The sequence below is a fragment of the Hemitrygon akajei genome, chromosome 19 (genome assembly GCF_048418815.1).
Source record: "Hemitrygon akajei chromosome 19, sHemAka1.3, whole genome shotgun sequence".
Lineage (NCBI taxonomy): Eukaryota > Metazoa > Chordata > Chondrichthyes > Myliobatiformes > Dasyatidae > Hemitrygon > Hemitrygon akajei.
In genome coordinates, this window is record NC_133142.1 from 24,017,172 (window position 1) to 24,037,504 (window position 20,333).

A 20,333-nucleotide genomic window follows, 5' to 3' on the forward strand; every position below is an offset into this window, starting at 1 on the left:
GTTCATAAACTTCAGCTCTGCATTTAACAAAATCATCCCTCAGTGGCTGGTGGGTAAACACCCCTCTCTATAACTGGGTCTTGGACTTTTTGATGGAAAAGCCCAGTTAGTCCAAGTTGGCAGCAATATCTCAAGCTCCATCACACTGAGCACTGCTGCCCTCAGGGCTGTGTGTTCAGCCTGCTGGCTCGCGACCGCACTGCCGGATCTAGCTCAAACCGCATCATCAAGCCTGCTGATACAGTGTTGGTTGGCCTCATCAGCAACAACGATGAGCCTCAATATGGACAAGATAAAGGAGACGATGGTGGACTTGAGGAAGGCGTAGCTTGCCACTTTCTAAAGCACGTCAGTGGTCTCCCATGGAAGAGTGAGGAGTACAAAGAACAATCCAACCTGGATCTTCAACACCTCGTAAGTCATGGAGGGACAGTAGCATTCACACTTTCTGGGGAGTTTGAGGCGTGCAAAGCTCCCCTCCCACATCCTAACAACTTTCTACAGCAGCACCATCAAGAGTACCTGTCTGGCTGCATCGTTGTGTGGTATGGAAGCTGCAAGGCATTGGATTGTAAAACCCTGCAGAGGGTAGTTTAAAAACCACCAAGAGGATCACCGGGTCTCCCTCCCCTGTTTGTGACATTTACTAGGAGTGTTGTATATGAAGGACCCAAAGCATTGTTGAGGAACCCTAGCACCCATCCCACAATCTTTATGACCCACTACCATCAGGAAAAAGTTACAGAAGATCAGGACCAGGACTGTCTGTCAGACTAGGTAGCAACTTCCTTCCCAGGCAGTGGTCTCACCACTGGGACAGCGAGCGGTGTCCTGTACTGCTTACGGTTTATCTGTGCTGCACACTTCACACACATTTTGAACTCTATTTCATTAACTTATTTGTGATAATGTTTTGTTTTATGTGCTGTGTGTGATATATGTATTGTGGGTGCACAGTAGTCTGGAGGGACATTGTTTCGTTTGGTTGTATATATGTACAGTCAGATGACAACAAACTTGAACTTACATTTGAGGTCACATCAGAAGTGTTTCAACCCTGGCATTCTGCATGCATTCTACAGAAAGATCTTTTTTATTGGTCGTGTGCAGTTCAATTTTTGTAGCCGGGCAAACAAACACATCTGCTGACAAGAAGTCCAGTGTAGCAGTTTGCATTACCAGGGCTTGTTGTGGTCGCTAAGAAACAAGGCAATGCAGGTCTTTTCTGCACTGCTGCAGTGAAATTTAGAGCTGCCTTTGCTAAATTCTATAAGACGGTGTCACCAAAACTTAAGAGATTTCGATTCCAATCACAGACCAGTAACCTCGATAACATTTTAGACATTGAGGTATATTCTTAACGTTAATTGTTACATCTGAAAACTGAATGTTCTTTTAGAATTACAACCAAATTTCATTTCATTGTTTTCTGTCAGACATGTGCCGTTCCAAATGCATCACAAGAGACTCGTTACAAAACACTAATAATTACCCATTTTTAACTTTGGATTTCGTGCCAATAATGTAACTGGATTACAATGATTTAAAGTAACATGCTAGTTCAAATTAAATTTGAGACTTCATGACTACCCTTAAAAAGGAATAAAAAGAGATCCTTGGGATGTAACTTAATGCGGTTTGTAGTAACATTTGGTTTAGTAATTTAGTGCATAATGCACACTTTTCATGGCTGGTTAAAGACGGGTCGTACAATTGTCTTCAGAGCTGGAACCTAAGAATGAGCACAAGGAGTTAGATGGAGAATGGCAGCCTGTTAATGAAGCCTTAATCATTCAGGTCTACACAGGGAAAGAAATACATCAAAATACATTTATTAATGACACTTTTTCTGTGGGAAATTTGTGGTAAATGATCAATGCAAACAGTGAAGACACACGCGAGGTCGAGGCTGACTCAGGGGTCGAGGCGTGCAATATAAAGTTGGAGTGAGGTTGAGGCATGTTCGAGGAGATGGAGTCAGGGTGTATGAAGTGGAAAAAAGAGCGGAGGAGTTTCAGGGGCCCTTTCACCTAAGCTGAGAGCAAGGCTGGATCAATCCAAGTGCTGGGCCAACTTGGAAAAGTCAGGTACAAGCTGGGATGTGGCAGCAGGCTCCAGGCCCGGAGTGGATCGATGCGACAGGGCCCAGGGTCGGGTCTGAAGGTGAATGTTGACCGGTTCTGCTCGCTGCTGTGCAATATTTGCTCTACTCTTCATCGCACTGCTCCGGCTGCTCCAGCTTTGTGACTGAGCTCCGCGATGTTTTGCTCTGCTGAGTGATGAAGTGAGTCTGAGGCTGGGGACCTGGTCCGGCTGCTCCTGGCTATGTGACTATGGACTCACTTTCATTCTGAATTCTGTTGCTAGCTTTTATTCTTTGCATAATTTCTCTTTGCATTGGGTGTTTGTTGGTTTTATTTTTAATGGGATTTTTTGAGTTTCTTGCTTTGTGGCTGCCTGTGAGGAGATGAATCTCAAGGTTGTACAATTCATACTGTATATATGAGGGGTGATTGATAAGTTCATGGCCTAAGGTAGAAGGAGTCAATTTTAGAAAACCTAGCACATTTATTTTTCAATATGCAGTAGTCCCCTCCTACATTTACACACTTAGTCCAGCAGTTGTGGGGCATACGGATCTTGGATCTCCAGAAAGTGTCCACAGCGGGGGGGTGATTGATAAGTTCATGGCCTAAAGTAGAAAGAGATGAGTTTTACAGCTCTCGATACATGCACATGCAGTTCAACTCTTTGAGTGATTTTGCAGAAAGTTTGAAGTTAATAACTGAACAATTAATAACTCATCAGGGGTGATTGATAAGTTTGTGGCCTAAGATAGAAGGAGATGGGTTATTAACTTTCTGCACAATCACTTAAAGAGTTGAACTGCACGTGCATGTAATGAGAGCTGTATAACTCATCTCCTTCTACCTTAGGCCACGAACTTATCAATCACCTCTCAAACTTTGATAATAAACGTACTTTGAACTTTAAAGTTACTTTGAAAGACTGCCTGTTTTATTTACTGTCTGACGTTACCTGCAGCCGCTATAACTAGACTCTCGTATCAGTGGATGGACACTGCTTTTTCTGACTGTCAAAGTCACTGTAGCTCTCATGAATTTTTTGCAGTCAGCAACAACTCCAACTTGCAGAACACCAAGGTATTGGAGAGGACTTCCCATGAGAAAAAGTACCTTCATCTTGTCTGTCTGTATATTGCTGTAGTTCAGAACACGCCCATAACTTCATCAGTTCCATCTCCACTAGTTTGTTAAAACTCAAAAGGGTTGTTATTCAAGGGGATCTTCACGTAAATTGGCTGTTTTAGTTCTCAGGATACTAGTGTGTCAAATTCTTTACCAAACTGACACGATCCAATTACTTCCCCAGGGAAGATGACTAGACTTTTTTTTAAGGCAAGCATTCCTTCTCTAGTTCATTACTTCTAAGGCATCTTTATCCCTCTCACTGTTGTTTGCCACATCTCTGCTTCAGCAGCCAAACTGCATTCCTCTTTAAAGAATGCTGTTTGGGTTTAAGCAGGTTCATCAGTGTGAACCATCTGTACGTGCAGGCAGCCATTCAGTCTCATGGTTGCAGACCTCAGTGGGGTGCTCGACAGCACAAATTTTGACGTACTGAAGCGAATCTCTTCATCGCTCCTTCCAGTTTAAAAGTCATTGTAAGTTGTTTGATTTTAGTGTATTCATTTACACTAAACCACAGGCAATTACAGGGGGAATGATGTAAAATAATGGAGGCAAGAAGAACAATTAGCTGCCAGAAGTGTTCTGTAAGACATACGTCAATCAGCTCCTTGGGTCTGCTCCACCATTCCATCATGGCTGATTTATTATTTCTCTCAACCCCATTCTCCTGCCTTCTTCCCATAACATTTGATACTCTTACTAATCAACTGCTTCTTAACATATACCAAATGACTTGGGCTCCACAGCTGTTTGTGGCAACGAATTCCACAGATTCATCACCCTCTGGCTAAAGAAGTTTCTCCTCATCCCTGTTCTAAATGGGCATCCCTTTATGTTGTGACCTCCGGTCCCAGAATCTCCCACTATATGAAACCTCCTCTCCATATCCACTCTATCTAGGCCTTTAGACTTCAATGAGGTCCCTCCTTCATTCTTTTGAACTCCAGTGAGCACAGGCCCAAAGTTATCAAACGTACATTAACCCCTTCATTCCTGGAATCATTCTCGTGAACCTTCTCTGGACCCTCTCTAATGCTAGCACATCTCTGCGTAGGTAAGGGGCCCAAAACTGCTCACAATACTCCAAATATGGTTTGACCAATGCCTGGGATAAGGCCTCAGCATTGCATCCTTGCTTTTATATTCTAGTCATCTTGACGAGAATGCTAACATTTGCATTTGCCACTAACTCAACCTGTAAGTTAACCCTAAGGGAATCCTGCACAAGGACTTCCATAGGCATATAAGTAGCAGTAGAGGAATGGTGCCCATTTAGATCAAAATAGGAACTTCCACAACTTTGTTAAGGTGTTAACTGTATTGCTTATTATTGTCATGTGTCCTCATTGGGTCTCTACACCTCTCTCTCTCTCTAAGTGGATCCTGACTTTTTTGACAGAAAAACGGCACTTGGTCTGTGTTGGCAGAAACATTTCTAGTTCCATTGTGCTGAGCACCGGCAGTTCACGTTGCTGACATGTGACTGCATTGCTAGATCCAGTTCAAACTGAATCATCAAGTTCCCTAACGAAACAACAATAGACAATAGACAGTAGGTGCAGGGGTAGGCCATTCGGCCTTTCTAGCCAGCACCGCCATTCACTGTGATCATGGCTGATCATACACAATCAGTACCCCGTTCCTGCCCTCTCCCCATATCCCTTGACCCCGCTATCTATAAGAGCTCTATCTAACTCTCTCTTGAATGCATCCAGAGACTTGGCCTCCACTGCCTTCTGGAGCAGAGCATTCCACATATCCACCACTCTCTGGGTGAAAAAGTTTTTCCGCATCTCTGTTCTAAATGGCCTACCCCTTATTCTTAAACTGTGGCCTCTAGTTCTGGACTCACCCATCAGCGGGAACATGCTTCCTTCCTCCAGTGTGTCCAATCCCTTAATAATCTTATATGTTTCAATCAGATCCCCTCTCATCCTTCTAAATTCCAGTGTATACAAGCCCAGTCGCTCCAATCTTTCAACATATGACAGTCCCGCCATTCCGGGAATTAACCTTGTGAACCTACGCTGCACTCCCTCAATAGCAAGAATATCCTTCCTCAAATTTGGAGACCAAAACTGCACACAGTACTCCAGGTGGGGTCTCACCAGGGCCCTGTACAGCTGTAGAAGGACCTCTTTACTCATATACTCAATTCCTCTTGTTATAAAAGCCAGCATGCCATTAGCTTTCTTCACTGCCTGCTGTACCTGCATGCTTGCTTTCATTGACTGATGTACAAGAACACCTAGATCTCGTTGTACTTCCTCTTTTCCTAATTTGACTCCATTTAGATAGTAATCTGCCTTCCTGTTCTTGCTACCAGTGGATAACCTCACATTTATCCACATTAAACTGCATCTGCCATACATTTGCCCACTCACCCAACCTGTCCAAGTCACCCTGCATTCTCATAACATCCTCTTGACATTTCACACTGCCACCCAGCTTTGTGTCATCAGCAAATTTGCTAATGTTACTTTTAATCCCTTCATCTAAATCATTAATGTATATTAGATAGATAGATAGATAGATAGATAGATACTTTATTCATCCCCATGGGGAAATTCAACTTTTTTTTCCAATGTCCCATACACTTGTTGTAGCAAAACTAATTACATACAATACTTAACTCAGTAAAAAATATGATATGCATCTAAATCACTATCTCAAAAAGCATTAATAATAGCTTTTTAAAAAGTTCTTAAGTCCTTGTAAACGGCTGCGGTCCCAGCACCGAACCTTGTGGTACCCCACTGATCACAGCCTGCCATTCCGAAAGGGACCCGTTAATCACTACTCTTTGTTTCCTGTCAGCCAGCCAATTTTCAATCCATGTCAGTAGTCTGCCCCCAATACCATGTGCCCTAATTTTGCCCACTAATCTCCTATGTGGGACTTTATCAAAAGCTTTCTGGAAGTCCAGGTACACTACATCCACTGGCTCTCCCTTGTCCATTTTCATAGTTACATCCTCAAAAAACTCCAGAAGATTAGTCAAGCATGATTTTCCCTTCATAAATCCATGCTGACTCGGACTGATCCTTCTACTGCTATCCAAATGTGTTGTAATTTCCTCTTTTATAATTGACTCCAGCATCTTTCCCACCACTGACGTCAGGCTAACTAGTCTATAATTCCCTGTTTTCTCTCTCCCTCCTTTCTTGAAAAGTGGGACAACATTAGCCACCCTCCAATCAGCAGGAACTGTTCCTGAATCTATAGAACATTGGAAAATGATTACCAATGTGTCCACGATTTCTAGAGCCACCTCTTTTAAGTACCCTGGGATGCAGACCATCAGGTCCCAGGGACTTATCAGCCTTCAGACTCAACAGTCTATCCAACACCGTTTCTTGCCTAATATAAATTTCCATCAGTTCATCCTTTACCCTAGTTCCTTTGGCCACTATTGCATCTGGGAGATTGTTTGTGTCTTCCCTAGTGAAGGCAGATCCAAAGTACCTGTTCAACTCATCTGCCATTTCCTTGTTCCCCATAATAAATTCACCCGTTTCTGTCTTCAACAGTGGTTGGTGTCCTCGGCAATGACAACGAGGAGGGGAGAGCGGCTGGTGGAATGGTGCAAGCACAACGACTTTGAGTCTCATCGTGCACGAGACCAAAGAGATGATTGTGGACTTTAGGAAGGTGTGGGTTAACCCACTCCTCTGCACGTACACAGCTCCTCTGCGGAGAGAGTTAAGAGCACCAACTTTCCGGGAGTACACACAATGGACAATCTCACCTGTTCCCTCAACACCACCTCTTTGGTCAAGGAAGCTCAGCAGCAACTCCACTTCCTGAGCAGATTGAGGCGAGTGAGGCTCCAAACCCCCCCCCATTTTAACCAATTCTTACAGGAGCACCATTGACAATGTCCTGAATAGCTGCCTCTCCATCTCCAACTGGTACAGGAATCGCAAGGCATCTGACCACGAATCCCCACAAAGAGCTGTGAGGACTGGTGAGAAGATCGTCAGGTCTCTGTCTTCCGCTCATTAGAGCTGTTTACCAGGAGTGCTGTGTACTCAGGGCTCTTAGCATAGTCAACGATCCCTCCCATCCGTCCAATAATCACTTTGATCTCTTACCATCAGGCAGGAGGTACCATAGCGTTAGGACAGGAACTGTTAGCATGGAAAGCAGCTTCTTCCCCCGGGCCACAAGACTACTGAATTCCGTGTCTCATTACGTACGAAGCACCAGCAGTGCTATACTGTTTACTTATTAACTAACTGGTGTTATATATGAACCTTATCAGTTGTTAATTGATTTATGGTAATATTTTTTGTGTATATTTTTTGTGTTACGCGTGTGAGTTAGGTGTACTATATTGTGCACCTTGGTCCGGAGGAACATTGTTTTGTTTGGCGGTACACCCGTGTATTGGTCAAATGACATTACACTGAACGTGAAGGTACAGGGAAAAGCTTGCCTTTACATGCTGTCCGTACAGATCACATCATTACACAGTTTGTTGGGGTAGAACAGGTTAAAACACTAACAAGGCAGAATAAGGACTACAGGGAGAGTGGAGCAAAACAGTAAGGTGAAAGTTCAAGATCATAATGAGGTCGATTGTGAGGTCAAGAGACCATTTTATCGTTAAAAAAAGGTCTGTTCAACAGTCTTATAACAACGGGAAAGAAACTGTCCTTGTAGCTGGTGGAATGTGGCTTCAGGCTTTGTATTTTGTACCCAGTGGGAGAGGGGAGAAGAGTGAATGGGTGGGATGGGTGATTACACGCTGCCTGCTTTACTGAGGCAGCAGTAAGTATAGACAGAGTCCACAGAGGAGAGGCTCCTGTCCGTGATGTGCTGAGCTGTGTCCACACCTCTGCAGGTTCTTGTCACGTGCAGAGCAGTTGCCGTACCAAGCTACTTTCATCTGTCTTCAAAGGAAGAGGTGATTTCATAGCAATAATGGAGGAGGCAGTTGGGATTGCAGACATTTTAACAATTGCATAAAAAATATTGTTAAAAGTATTAGCATAAAAATGTTAGAAAACTTGGTTAGTCATAAAGTAAGTAAGTCATTTGGACCAGATGGGATAGTTGCTTGGATTTTGATGGAAGCATTTTAGATGGACTGAATACGTTCTCCTGGTGTATTTGGGATACAAGAGTGTGAACATTACTTTGTCGTTCAAGATGGAAGCAAGGATAAGCTCAGATTCTATTGGCTTGTATTTCTAACCTTGCCAGTGGGAGAGCTTTTAGAAACACAGACCAATATAGGAGTGATGCACCATCAATAACTCACTCTGAGACATAAGAAGTGAGATATCGGCTTTTCTTGACTGGAAGAATGAACAACACTACATCCTGGAGAATGAGGCCGGGCATCAGGCCTCAATTGCCTTTATACAGGGGTCTGTGGGAGGAGCCACTGGAGCAGTCCAGACTGGTATATGTAGTTCACCACAAGGAGTAAGTAGTCACCTGGAGAGAAATATCTCCAACCTTCTTGTTGGGTTTGGAGGCTTGCATGTCTCAATGAGCCAGAGAGCTATGTTGGCTGGAATCAGGGTTTTATGCTTTGGCTGTTGGTAGAATCACCCATGCCAAGCAGGTCAAAGGGCAGAGGCCAGACTAAGAGTGGTCTACCAGTCTTCCAGATTCAGGGGTTCATCTCGGGGCTTACAACCCTGACTGGTCAAAGAAACTGTTACAAAATCAGCAATGAAGAATCCTTCATCTGAGTGTGATGGTATTCCTGAGTCTCCACCTGCATGACTGACAGTAGTGAAAACCGAGTGGAAGATATTGACATGATGAAAGAAGTCCTGAACACCACCAGAGATGGAGAACCTTCATTGCTGCCCTAAATGCCAGTGGCATAATGTGTAATAAGTAAGTAAGGAGAGAAATAGATTTATTAAGGCAACCGACATGGATTCATTTTGAACGAATTTGATAGAATTGTTTTTGAAAACAATGGATAGAGTTAATAAGGTTAATGCAGTTGGTGTGCTGGACGTGGTCTTTAATAAGCTGCTGCATTATAGCTTATTAGCAAATTTAAACCTCATGACATAATAGAAACATTGCTGACGTGGATGCCAAGTTGGCGAAGTGACTATCAGTTAGATAGTTGTTGTGAATGTTAGTTTTTTTTCTAGGAGTGACAGGCACATCTGGGATTGAGTGTGTTGTGGACAGTAATAACTGTATTATAATTTGAAACTCTAAGTAGTGGGTATTATAAAATTTTGTTATAATGTTGTGTTACTGTGAAATTGTAATCATTCGAATAAACTTCTGTTCTAAATAAAAAATGCTGGTTTCTCAGTCCGGAGTAAAGTGAGTGACAGTACTGCAACCTTTGCTCTTTCAGATTTGTGCTAATGACCTGGACTTGGGAATGCAAACCAAAATTTCTAAATCTGCACATGACACAGGACTTGGCAGTGTAGTGTTTGCAGTTGGGTATACAGAGGCTGATTGAATACGCAGACCAAGAGACTGCAGATACCAGGGCCGGATTAACCTAGTAGCAAAAGTAGCATACGTTACGGGCCCCGCCCGCACAAAATGCTCGCAAGCTGCAGTCTGGTGAAATCGGCATCACACCGCATTCTCATGACTGTTAGAGTGAGTTTTGGGTAGATGATTCATTTACACTTAATAAGTGACTTCAGCCATCAGTCTTTTGTTCTTTGACAAAGTACTGTGGATAGAGTTCATAACAATGCATTTCCTAAAAGCGGTGAACCCAGTTTCATTTGTAACGTGCATCTCTGGTACCTCTGAGACAAGAATGCTAAGCTTACAGGTAGTTGCAAAGACACCATATCTATGCTTTTTGAATATGAATTGTCCTCTATGTTAGCACGCAACATACCAAGTATTATGGATTTTAACTTGCATTCCTCAAGGCCATGAATGCCAGTTTAGGCATACTGGCGCCAGTTGAATAAATTTAATCAAAAGATGTGAAAACTTCAAAGAATTGTCTATAACTATGAACTGTCCTTTGTGTTTAGCTAATAAATATCGAGCCTCAAAGACAAGGCGGTTAAACCTGTTCTGCCAGGGGTCTCTGCCTGCTGTAACCTTGTTTTGTCAAATAAAGAAACTGCCTTGTACCTACCGGTAACGCAACGCTCTGTAATTTCATCCACGCCACAACAACGACGATCTGGCAACGCTGTTGTTTTCATGTAGATAGCAATGAGCAATAGAGCCAGAGAAATTGGACGCCATTATGCTTCTGGAAGTGCAAAACGTAAAGCAAAGGAAGAAAAAGAAAGAAGAGACCAACTTGTGATATCAAAAACACGCAAGTTGACAGAATATTTTGATGTTCCTGGAGATGGTGATGGTGCTACAACGGCTGAAGCTGGAAATATAGAAACAACTAGTATTAGTGAGGCAGAAGGCATGATAACAACAACAGCCAGCATCCACTGAATGTGAGAGAACAAGTGAAAAGAACAAGTACTCTAATGATATTGGTGAATGGCCAAACAATCTAGATGATTGCAATCGTGAATATTGGATAGCCAAGGAAAGTGATAAATGTCAACATGCTGAGAGTGATTTCTCTTCATCCCATGCGATTGTATGACAATGAAAAGAAACCTCGGCACTGTCAGAAGTCTTATTTCACATATGTTCATAAACCTACAAACAAGCAACGTGCATGAATTTGGTAATGATATTCAGAAAGCAAACAAAACCTATTCTGTTTCCCATGCAGGGTTATGACTTCAGGATGTTCATCAAAGTTTAGTGAAGAGGGGTTTAATGACTGGAAAAATGCAAGCAGTCTATTACGTCGACATGGAGGAAGTTCCTCACAGAGACAAGCTTTAATTTCAGTGTCGATGCGCAAAAACAAAGCTAAACGTGTCGATTCCCAGCTTGTGAAAGAAATGGAGTCTGAACAAAAGTATTGGCGCACACTTCTAGAGCGAATAATTGAAGTTGTAAAGTTTTTAGCAGAACGAGGCCTTTCATTTTGTGGTAGTGACTGTTGGCTCTCCTCATAATGGAAATTACTTGGTTGTTAGAGTTACTGGCCAAGTTTGACCCTTTTCTGACAGAGTTTATAAATGCTCATGCAAACCCAAGGAAGGGGGCATAAATCATACCTATCTGAAACAACATGTGAGGAATTCATCAGTCTGTTTGGATCCAGCGTACTGGATCACATTATCAGTGAAGTGAAGAAGTACAAGTATTATTCTGTTTCATGGGATTCTACCCCAGATATATCTAATGTGGACCAGCTGAGTTTGACTGTGTGCTATGTTTTGCCGTCTGGACCAGTTGAAAGATTTGTGAAGTTTTTGGATGTGGAAGGTCATAGTGCTGAACAGCTCACTCAAAGTTTACTTGACTTTTTAAAGGAAAATGGCATTGATATAAAAGACTGCCGTGGTCAAAGTTATGACAATGCCAACAACATGAGTGGCAAGTATAGTGGCTTACAAGCACGAATTAAAGAGCTGAATGAGTTTGCGGATTACATTCCATGTTCTGCACATTCACTAAATTTGGTTGGAAAATGTGCTGCTGAATGTTGTCAAGAAGCATTAATTTTCTTTCAATTTGTAGAAAGCCTGTACACATTTTTTTCTGCTTCTACTTATTGGTGGGATCTCATTTCTGCTGCATTATCTGATGGTGGTGCTCATTTGCCCATTGTGAAAAGAATGTCAGGTACCAGGTGGTCATCATGCAGATGCAACAAAAGCACTTTTACACAGCTTTTCTGCAATAAAACATGTTTTGGATGACATTTCAAATAACAATGATCAGAAGGCAGAGTGTCGACAACAGGCTCATGGACTACTTTCAGCCATGATGAAGTTGGAAACAGGAATAATGGTCATATTGTGGGATCAAGTATTACAGTGTTTTCAAATGACCAGTGCTTCTTTGCAATCTTCTGGCCAAGACTTGAATACAGCTTGTGCACTCTCTGAATCCTTGCATGGATATATTCAAGCTATGCGGTCTACTTTTTTAGGCATTGAGCAAAAAGCCAAGGATCTGACTAAGTGTGAAGATTATCAACAGCAAACTCGACGAAAACACAAGCAAAATTGCGCATATGATGACTTCAGTGGTTCCAGCACTCTTGATCACTTGTTGAATCTCAAACGCCTTCTCAGAAGTTTAAAAGCCCAACATTTCTTGCCATTATTGACAATTTGCTTTCTGCCCTGTCAAAAAGGCAGAAAGTTTATCTAAAGATGAATGGTGTTTTTGGATTCCTTCATCAGTTACAGTCGTTTACACCTGAAGAGATCGTAAAGAGGTCATCAAATCTTATTAAATCATATCCGGAAGATCTGGAAGAAAGTCTTAACTAAGAATTTGTGCAGTTTACTGAATTGGTGAAAACTGATCTTGCTTCTCATATTGGCACCAAACAAGACCTTGTAGAATTACAGTTGTACCGTTTGATAACTGACAATTCTTTGGAGTCATGTTTTCCAAATGTAGAAAATGCCTTGTGCATCTCTTTGTCACTCATGGTTACCAACTTCAGTGGAGAATGCTCACTTTCAAAACTGAAAAGTATTAAAAATGAACTAAGAAGCACCATGGGTCAAAACAGATTGAACAATCTCACTCTAATGAGCATTGAACATGAACTTCTGTGTGAAATAGACATTTCCAGTATCATCAACAAATTTGCTCATGCTAAATCTAGAAAATCTAACTTTTAAGTTGTAGTTTTGTTACTTTTGGCATTTGAAATTGATACCTACATGTAAGTAATACTATTACTGAAGTGTCAGACATTTGTCATATTATCTGGCAGTATAGCAAATGAAACAAAAATGAATTACTTTACTATGCAAGTAAATAATTTATGTTTTAAAATTTAGGGCCCCTTTATAACATATGCTACAGGCCCTGCACTAGCTTAATCCGGCCCTGGCAGATACTGGAATCAAGGTCAAAAACTCAACCACTGGAAAAACCCGAATGAGTTGAGGAACATCTGTGGAGACAAAGCGATGGTCAACACTTCAGTCTGAGGCCCTGCATATCCAGATAAACACTGGGATTTATGTTTAGGTAATGAAATAAACTGAGAAAATTAAAAACTCTTCTAAGAACTCATGACATTGAGGGATGGAAAAATCCCATCCTTTCCTAGTTTGACTGTGGCCCTGATTACATCAGTGTGGTTGATTTTTAATTCCCTGAGAACTGAAAGGTATTTAGAAGTGGACAGTAAGTGCTGACATTTCCAGCAATGCTTGCATCTTACCATTACTCATCAACCATCAGGCTCTTGAACCAAAGGGGATAACTTCACTTGCCCCATCATTGAAACGTTCCCACAACCTATGGATTAACTTTCAAGGACTCTTCATCTTATGTTCTTGATATTTATTGCATATTTATTTAATGTTATTATATCTTTTTGCATTTGCACAGTTTGTTGTCTTTTGCACATTGGTTGGATGCACACATTGATGTTGTCTTTCATTGATTCTATTATGGTTATTATTCTGTTATGGATGTATTGAGTCTTGCTACAAGAAAATGAATCTCAGGGTTGTATATGTTCATATATATGTGCTTTCATAATAAATTTACTTTTAACTTTTGATCTTGTGAATGAAAAAAAATAAAACTTTGTACTCAGTTGCAGTAAAGCGGATAACAAAAACAATTACTGCTAGCTTTATTGACTGTATTTCTTCCACTTTAGTGTGTGCTGGTGGAAACTTCATCCGTTGACGCTGCCTGGCCTGCTGAGTTCCTCCAGCATTTTGTGAATATTATTTGAAAGGTGTATTCATTCACAGGTTGTAAGCATTGCTGTAAATATCAGCACTTATTGTCCATTTCATTCAAAACATTTGGGTTCTGAGTTTGTGAAATAAAGACATGTGGCAGTTCACTTCAGAGCTCTTGGTCAAGGAGTTGTTAAGAGAGATTGAGCCCTTGTGGACAATGTTGTGCCTCAGCAAGAAGGGAAGAATGCAGACTCAAAGACTGTAGTCAGATGTACCATGGTAAAATAGATGCCAACATCTGCCTTCCAAGCTCAGTGCGCAAATGGACAGTTGGGTGAGAAGTGCACCGATTGTTTAGAAACATTCTCAGCATCTCAAGAGGAAGGGGGGGAGTAGATGAAGGACGCTGGTGACGTTAAGGAAATAATCTGCACTTGTTAAAATGTTCTGTAAGTCGTTTGGTTTTGTGGATCCTGTTCAATTCATTTAAGCTCCTAGGATAAAGATTGGCAAGGGATTCCTAGTTCTCCGAAGGCAGATGTGGAAAACATAAGATTGTTTATTCAACATGCCAATTTGCATTGTTGTAAGTTTTATTGCTTTTTCCAGTATCCTAAAATGCAGAGGCCATATTCCTGTTAAAGGAAAATGTTTGCATCTTATCAAAATATATGAAGCACATGTGAAATCACGACAATAGATCAAGGGTATGTGATTCTGGAGAAGTCAACAGTCTGGTGCAGTGACACTATAATCTCCAACATCTTTTGAGCAGCTCTTAAACCACAGAACTTGTCTGGTTGTATGATTTTATTTTTCTGATCAGTTTAAGAATATCTACTTATAAAGCAACAGTTTGCCCTTTACCAAACAAGTTCCCTTATAGAGGGTAACAGGAACTCAGGAGCAAGAGCAGGCAGTTTAGCTATCAAATCCATTTTGCTAATCCTTCACACTGTGGCTGATCTGTGACCTAACTGGGAGACCGTTTCGTTGAACACCTATGCTCTGTCCGCCAGAGAAAGCAGGATCTTCCAGTGGCCACACATTTTAATTCCACGTCCCATTCCTATTCTGATATGTCAATCCATGGCCTCCTCTCTCTCTTTTCTCTCTCTGTCCCTCTCACAATCACTCCTTGTCTGTTCTCCATCTTCCTCTGATGCTCCCCTCCCCCTTTCTTTCTCCCCATGCCTCCCATCCCATGATCCTTTCCCTTCTCCAGCTCTGTATCCCTTTTGCCAATCAACTTTCCAGCTCTTAGCTTCAACCCTCCCCCTCCAGTCTTCTCCAATCATTTTGGGTTTCCCCCTCCTACTTTCAAATTCCTTTCTATCTCTTCTTTCACTTAGTCCTGATGAAGGGTCTCGGCCCAAGACGTCGACTGTACTTCTTCCTATAGATGCTGCCTGGCCTGCTGTGTTCCACCAGCATTTTGTGTGTGTTGCTTGACTGCAGATTTCCTCATGTTTGTGACCTTCTCCATTTAGCTCCCCTTTTCACTGTTCTGTGATACTCATGATAGACATTTGCTAAACAATCCCTGATTCTAAATCAATAATTGCCCCAGTATCATCTGATCTTTACAGGGGTGAATTCTAAATTAGTGCCAGTCTGTATGTGGATATGTTTACTAATTTCGTTAAAGACCTGGTCTTAAGTTTTAATCATATATTCAACAAGAATATATATGGACAGGAAAGGAATGGAGGGTAATGGGCTGAGTGCAGGTTGGTGGGACTAGGTGAGAGAAAGCGTTTGGCACGGACTAGAAGGGCCGAGATGCTCTGTTTCCGTGCTGTAATTGTTATATGGTTATAAGAATAAATGGAAAGAAATAATTACTTGTCAATCAAATCACACCTTAACCTTCTAAATTTTAGAGAATACATCTCATATTTGTTTATTAGCCCTAAATATGATGAATTCCGGCTCATTGGAACCAGTATCTTTTGGCCCAATTAAGCGGCTGCCCCAATTAGTGGAAGTTTCATGGAAATAAAAAAGACAAGCTTCCATTTAACTGAGTAACAACTTATGTATTTAAATGAAATAAAGAACAAAAAGGAATACTATCAATGTGACCACAGTAGGATAAAATTGTGTATTAGTTCCTAATATTTATTGACTGAGAAATTCATCCAGTGTACTCTGCCGTGTTCTTTTGGTTGTAAATGAGCAAAATCAGCGCAGACACCTATTGCAGATAATGGACTGGCTTCAGAAATGCTTTTGATGATTGGAGCCTCCAAATCTTTTTCATCGTAACATTCAAAATGTTGAATGTAGCATTTTGATATCTTCAAATTCTTTGTAGTCCCTAACTTGTTGAAGTTGTGAAATCCTTTCATTTTCCTTCTTGGCCATTACTGGCATTTCCAAGTCTGAATCTTTGAAACTTCACTGAGCAAATTGTCTTAATATTTATTTCTTGCCAACTATTGGTGACAAAAATCACTGCTTTTTTGAACACAACACATGCACTTGACACTGTTTAAAATTGTTCATTGTAGGCACGGTGTAATATCTAATGGCCACACAAGTTCACTAAACCGATGCTAGTTAGAAACTGTCGGCAAGTCTCCAGTCCCAATTAAGCAACAGTGACCCAAATAAACAAAGGGAATCCTGGCTATTTTCTCAATTTGCTTTTTTGTCCTTCAAGCGTTATCCCAAATAAGTGGCTGCCCCAATTAACTGATGGCCAAATTAACCAAGTCATGTCATCTACAGAAATTCTGTGATGACTCAGCAATAGTTGGGTGTATAAATGAAGGAGAGGACGATGAACACAAGGCCCTGTTGGAAGAGTTCGTCAAATGATACAAGCTGAATCATCTGCAGCTCAACATTAGTAAGACAAAGGAGATGGTGATAGACTTTAGGAAGACCAAGCCTGCACTGCTCCGTTACCCTCTATGGCGAGGACCTACAAGTACCTGGGGGGTGCACATGGATTACACACTTGAGTGGAGCACCAACTTAGTGTACAAGAAAGGCCAGGGTCGCCTGTACTTCCCGAGGAGGCTGGGGTCCTTTGGAGTATGCAGGCCTCTCCTTCACACATTCTACCAGTCTGTTGTTGCTCATACAATCTTCTGTGCGGTGGTGAGCTGGGGCAATGGCATCAATGCAGGTGATGCCAGCAGGCTCAATAAACTGATTAGAAAGGCTGGCTCTGTTACAGGAGTCAAGCTGGACACACCAGAGGTTGTGGTTGAACAAAGGACCCTCCGGAAAATCCTGGCAATTCTGGACAATGTTTCTCACCTTTTGCATGCCACTTTGGCTGAACAGAGGAGCATTTTTAGTAATAGACTAAGACGACTACAAACCACTATATGAGGTCATTCTTACCCTCGGCCATTAGACTCTATATTGAGTCAGCCAGGGAAGTGATGACCCCCTCCTGTTAGACTGTTTGAGGAAACTTATTTCTTACTTCTCTTCTAATATTTGTATATCTGTGCACTTGTAATGGTACTGTGACACTGTAATTTCCTTTGGGATCAATATCTATCTCGGAGAGCCGTGCAGCACATCAATCCTGCAGGTTGCTCACAGTAACCATTCTTTCTCTCCTGCCACAAGTCTCCAGCGTTGCTATAGTTCTGCCTTTGAGATTGATGATGCAATAAATCCTGCACTGTTTCAAACGTGGATGATTCTAGAAGCTGGTGCTTAGTGCTGTTAAATGTGGCGTTGCCAAGGCATAAGTTCCATGCAGTTAGATTTTTCTTGAAACAATTTTTTTTAAGACAATCCACTATGAGTTGATGGGAGGGTCTGTTTAGTGATTTTTTTTGTTCCCTCAGCTATTTTCCATCTTCTCAGTACTTCTGTTTTCATGCATTAATGAGGAACAATTGATCACAGAACACCAAGGAGAGCTGTGAACATAGGGCCTTTTTCATGTTTTATGCATCTGTTTGGTTTTACTAAACTGTCTGTGAGTACTCTTGTGTAAGTACATCCGAATATGTATCTGTTCTATCTGGCTAACATTAAAGCAATTGTCATTTGTACCCTCAAGACCAAAGGACAATAACTCATTTATATGGCAATAACTCCAGTTTACAATTTTTTTGTTTCTTGGCAAATATATACAACTTAACATTAAATCCGTATTAAAAGGGCTTTGCATTTTTATGAAGAACTTTATTAAGTCTTTGAAGAGGGGAGATCAGAGAACTAATGACCATCCTCATTGTGAATTGATATAGTGTGGCAAAAGCAATGAAGTTATTCATTTCAACACAGCTGTGACATGTTTTGAGCTGTAAGATATTTGAAATATCTTGAGTTATTCACAGACTTCTTTAAAACTTAGAAGGTCCATATTAATTTCTGGGAATTTTGTGTTGGTGACATTGGCAAAGGTACATCATTCCCTCTTAACCAGCTAGTGATGCATAATACGTGAAGGGGCAGGTAGAGGACAGAAAGAAGTATCTGCCACCCGTCTAGATCTGTGCTAGTTGTCAAAGAGACTGCACCTTTTCTAAAGCCCATTAGCCATTTATATTGGTACTTACTTCATTTACTGCCCTGAATGCATTCCTGGGAACAAGAGCACTAACTGACTCAGGGTGTCATGATATTTCATGTAAAGAAATGGACTATTGACTGTGCTGCCACACTGGGATCCTGGCATGAATTCCTGTCCTTTCTGCTGCTGTGCTCTGGAATCTGGAGCAAGTGGCTTTTTTTAAAGTATACTGGGAATGGGGGATGAGGGGCAACTATGGGGTGACCTGACAGAGCTGTACAAGATGTCGAGAGGCCTTGATCGTATGGATAGTTAGAGGCTTTTTCCCAGGGCTGAAATGGTCGCCACAAGAGGACACAGGTTTAAGGTGCTGGGGAGTAGGCACAGAGGAGATGTCAGGGGTAAGTTCTTTACACAGAGAACGGTGAATGTGTGGAATGGGCTGCCGGTAACGGTGGTGAAGGTGGATATGATAGGGTCTTTTAAGAGGCCTTTAGATAGGTACATGGAGCTTAGTAAAATAGAGGGCTATAGGTAAGCCTAGTAATTTCTAGGGTAGGGACGTGTTCGGCACAACTTTGTGAGCCGAAGGGCCTTATTGTGCTGTAGGTTTTCTATGTTACTATGTTTCTATTACCTGTGACTGTGCAGGGTGGAGGTGCAAGAGAATTGTAATGAATCACTGGTGTCCAGGGTATCGTTTACATAGCGTGTGAACACGGTTGCTAGAAATGACAAAATACTAAGTCACTTATGTAGGAAGTGAGGTAAAACTTGTTCGATACATCTTCATTCCTTGGGTCAGTGCTTGTATTGTACTCAAAGGATCACTGGTTGATCGTGGTACTGTACAATAAGGGTGATGCTGTGGTGTAGCATTTAGTGCAGTGCTGTACGGTGTGGTGAACGCTGATTGAGGTTCAGTTCCCACCGCGGCCTGTAAGGACTTGGTACCTTCTCCCCTTTTCCTGTGTGGGTTCTCTCCGGTTTCCTCCCACAGTCCTAAGAAGAACGAGTTAGGACTAGGTTTAGGAAGTTGTGGGCATTCTATGTTGGTGCCAGAAGCATTACAGCACTTGTGGGCTGCCCCCAGCACATCCTCGTGCCGTGTTGGGCGTGGACGCAGAACGACGCGTTTCACTGGATGTTTGTATATTTGATGCACTTGTGACAACTACAGTAAAGCTAATATTTTTAGGGGCCCCTTGGGAGCTTGCTCTGCAGTACATTTGGTTGGAAAATACATTGAGATAATTCCAGGAGATATTTTGGTGGATCTCGAAACCAGGATTTGCTCCAGTGTGAGCACCCCGAGCAGAATGATTTTCTGTGTTCTGCTTTTTTTCACACTTTTTATGTTTTCCTTTCACTTCAGGCTGGACAGTGAGACAATGGATTTGGACTTGGTGAATATGTTTGTTTTGGCGGGAGGCACGCTGGCCATACCTATCCTGGCGTTTGTAGCCTCTTTCCTCCTGTGCCCTGCAGCACTCATCCGATTCTATTACTGGTAAGTGCCGTGTTTTTCAGCACTGGTAAACTCACTGTCTCCATGTTCATTTGGTTCATATAGAGTAAGCAAACAACTGTCTAATTGTCGTTTCTGTAAATGTATGCTCACCTCAACCCATTACAGAGGATGGGGACCGTGTGTAGCTGAAGTAATGCTGAGCTTGAAGTTTGCAGACCGTTCTCCACCAGCGTTCCTTTGGGAGGGGTGGGAGTGGAGCCTCTCAGCGTAAGAATCTATGATTTAATTGTGCTGGCTAGCTGAGGAGGGTGTCCACTTCTCTTTGGCGGAGGAGAATTCTAGTCCCCCTTAAAGCCTTCTTCATGTGTGATACGTTATGGCAGAAAGCAGGAGAGGCACTGAAAGCGGGGCAGATCACGCAGACATCTCGCCAGTGGGTCAATAGAGAA

At 41.9% G+C, this 20,333-nt stretch overlaps 1 protein-coding gene across 3 annotated transcripts in view; it reads left to right on the plus strand.

Annotated features, from left to right (window-relative positions):
- The window catches only part of abhd6a (abhydrolase domain containing 6, acylglycerol lipase a), a 75,273-nt gene that overhangs the window by 18,159 nt on the left and 36,781 nt on the right, over nt 1-20,333 (plus strand). Inside the window, exons 2-3 of one of the 3 annotated variants that reach the window (XM_073072272.1) lie at nt 6,743-7,029; nt 19,789-19,923. In XM_073072272.1, the coding sequence (XP_072928373.1) occupies nt 6,947-7,029; nt 19,789-19,923 (218 nt within the window). In that variant the 5' untranslated portion in view covers nt 6,743-6,946. Of the gene's footprint in view, nt 1-6,742; nt 7,030-7,158; nt 7,180-19,788; nt 19,924-20,333 lie in introns of those variants that run through there. The other 2 variants (XM_073072274.1, XM_073072273.1) reach the window with 2 other exon arrangements.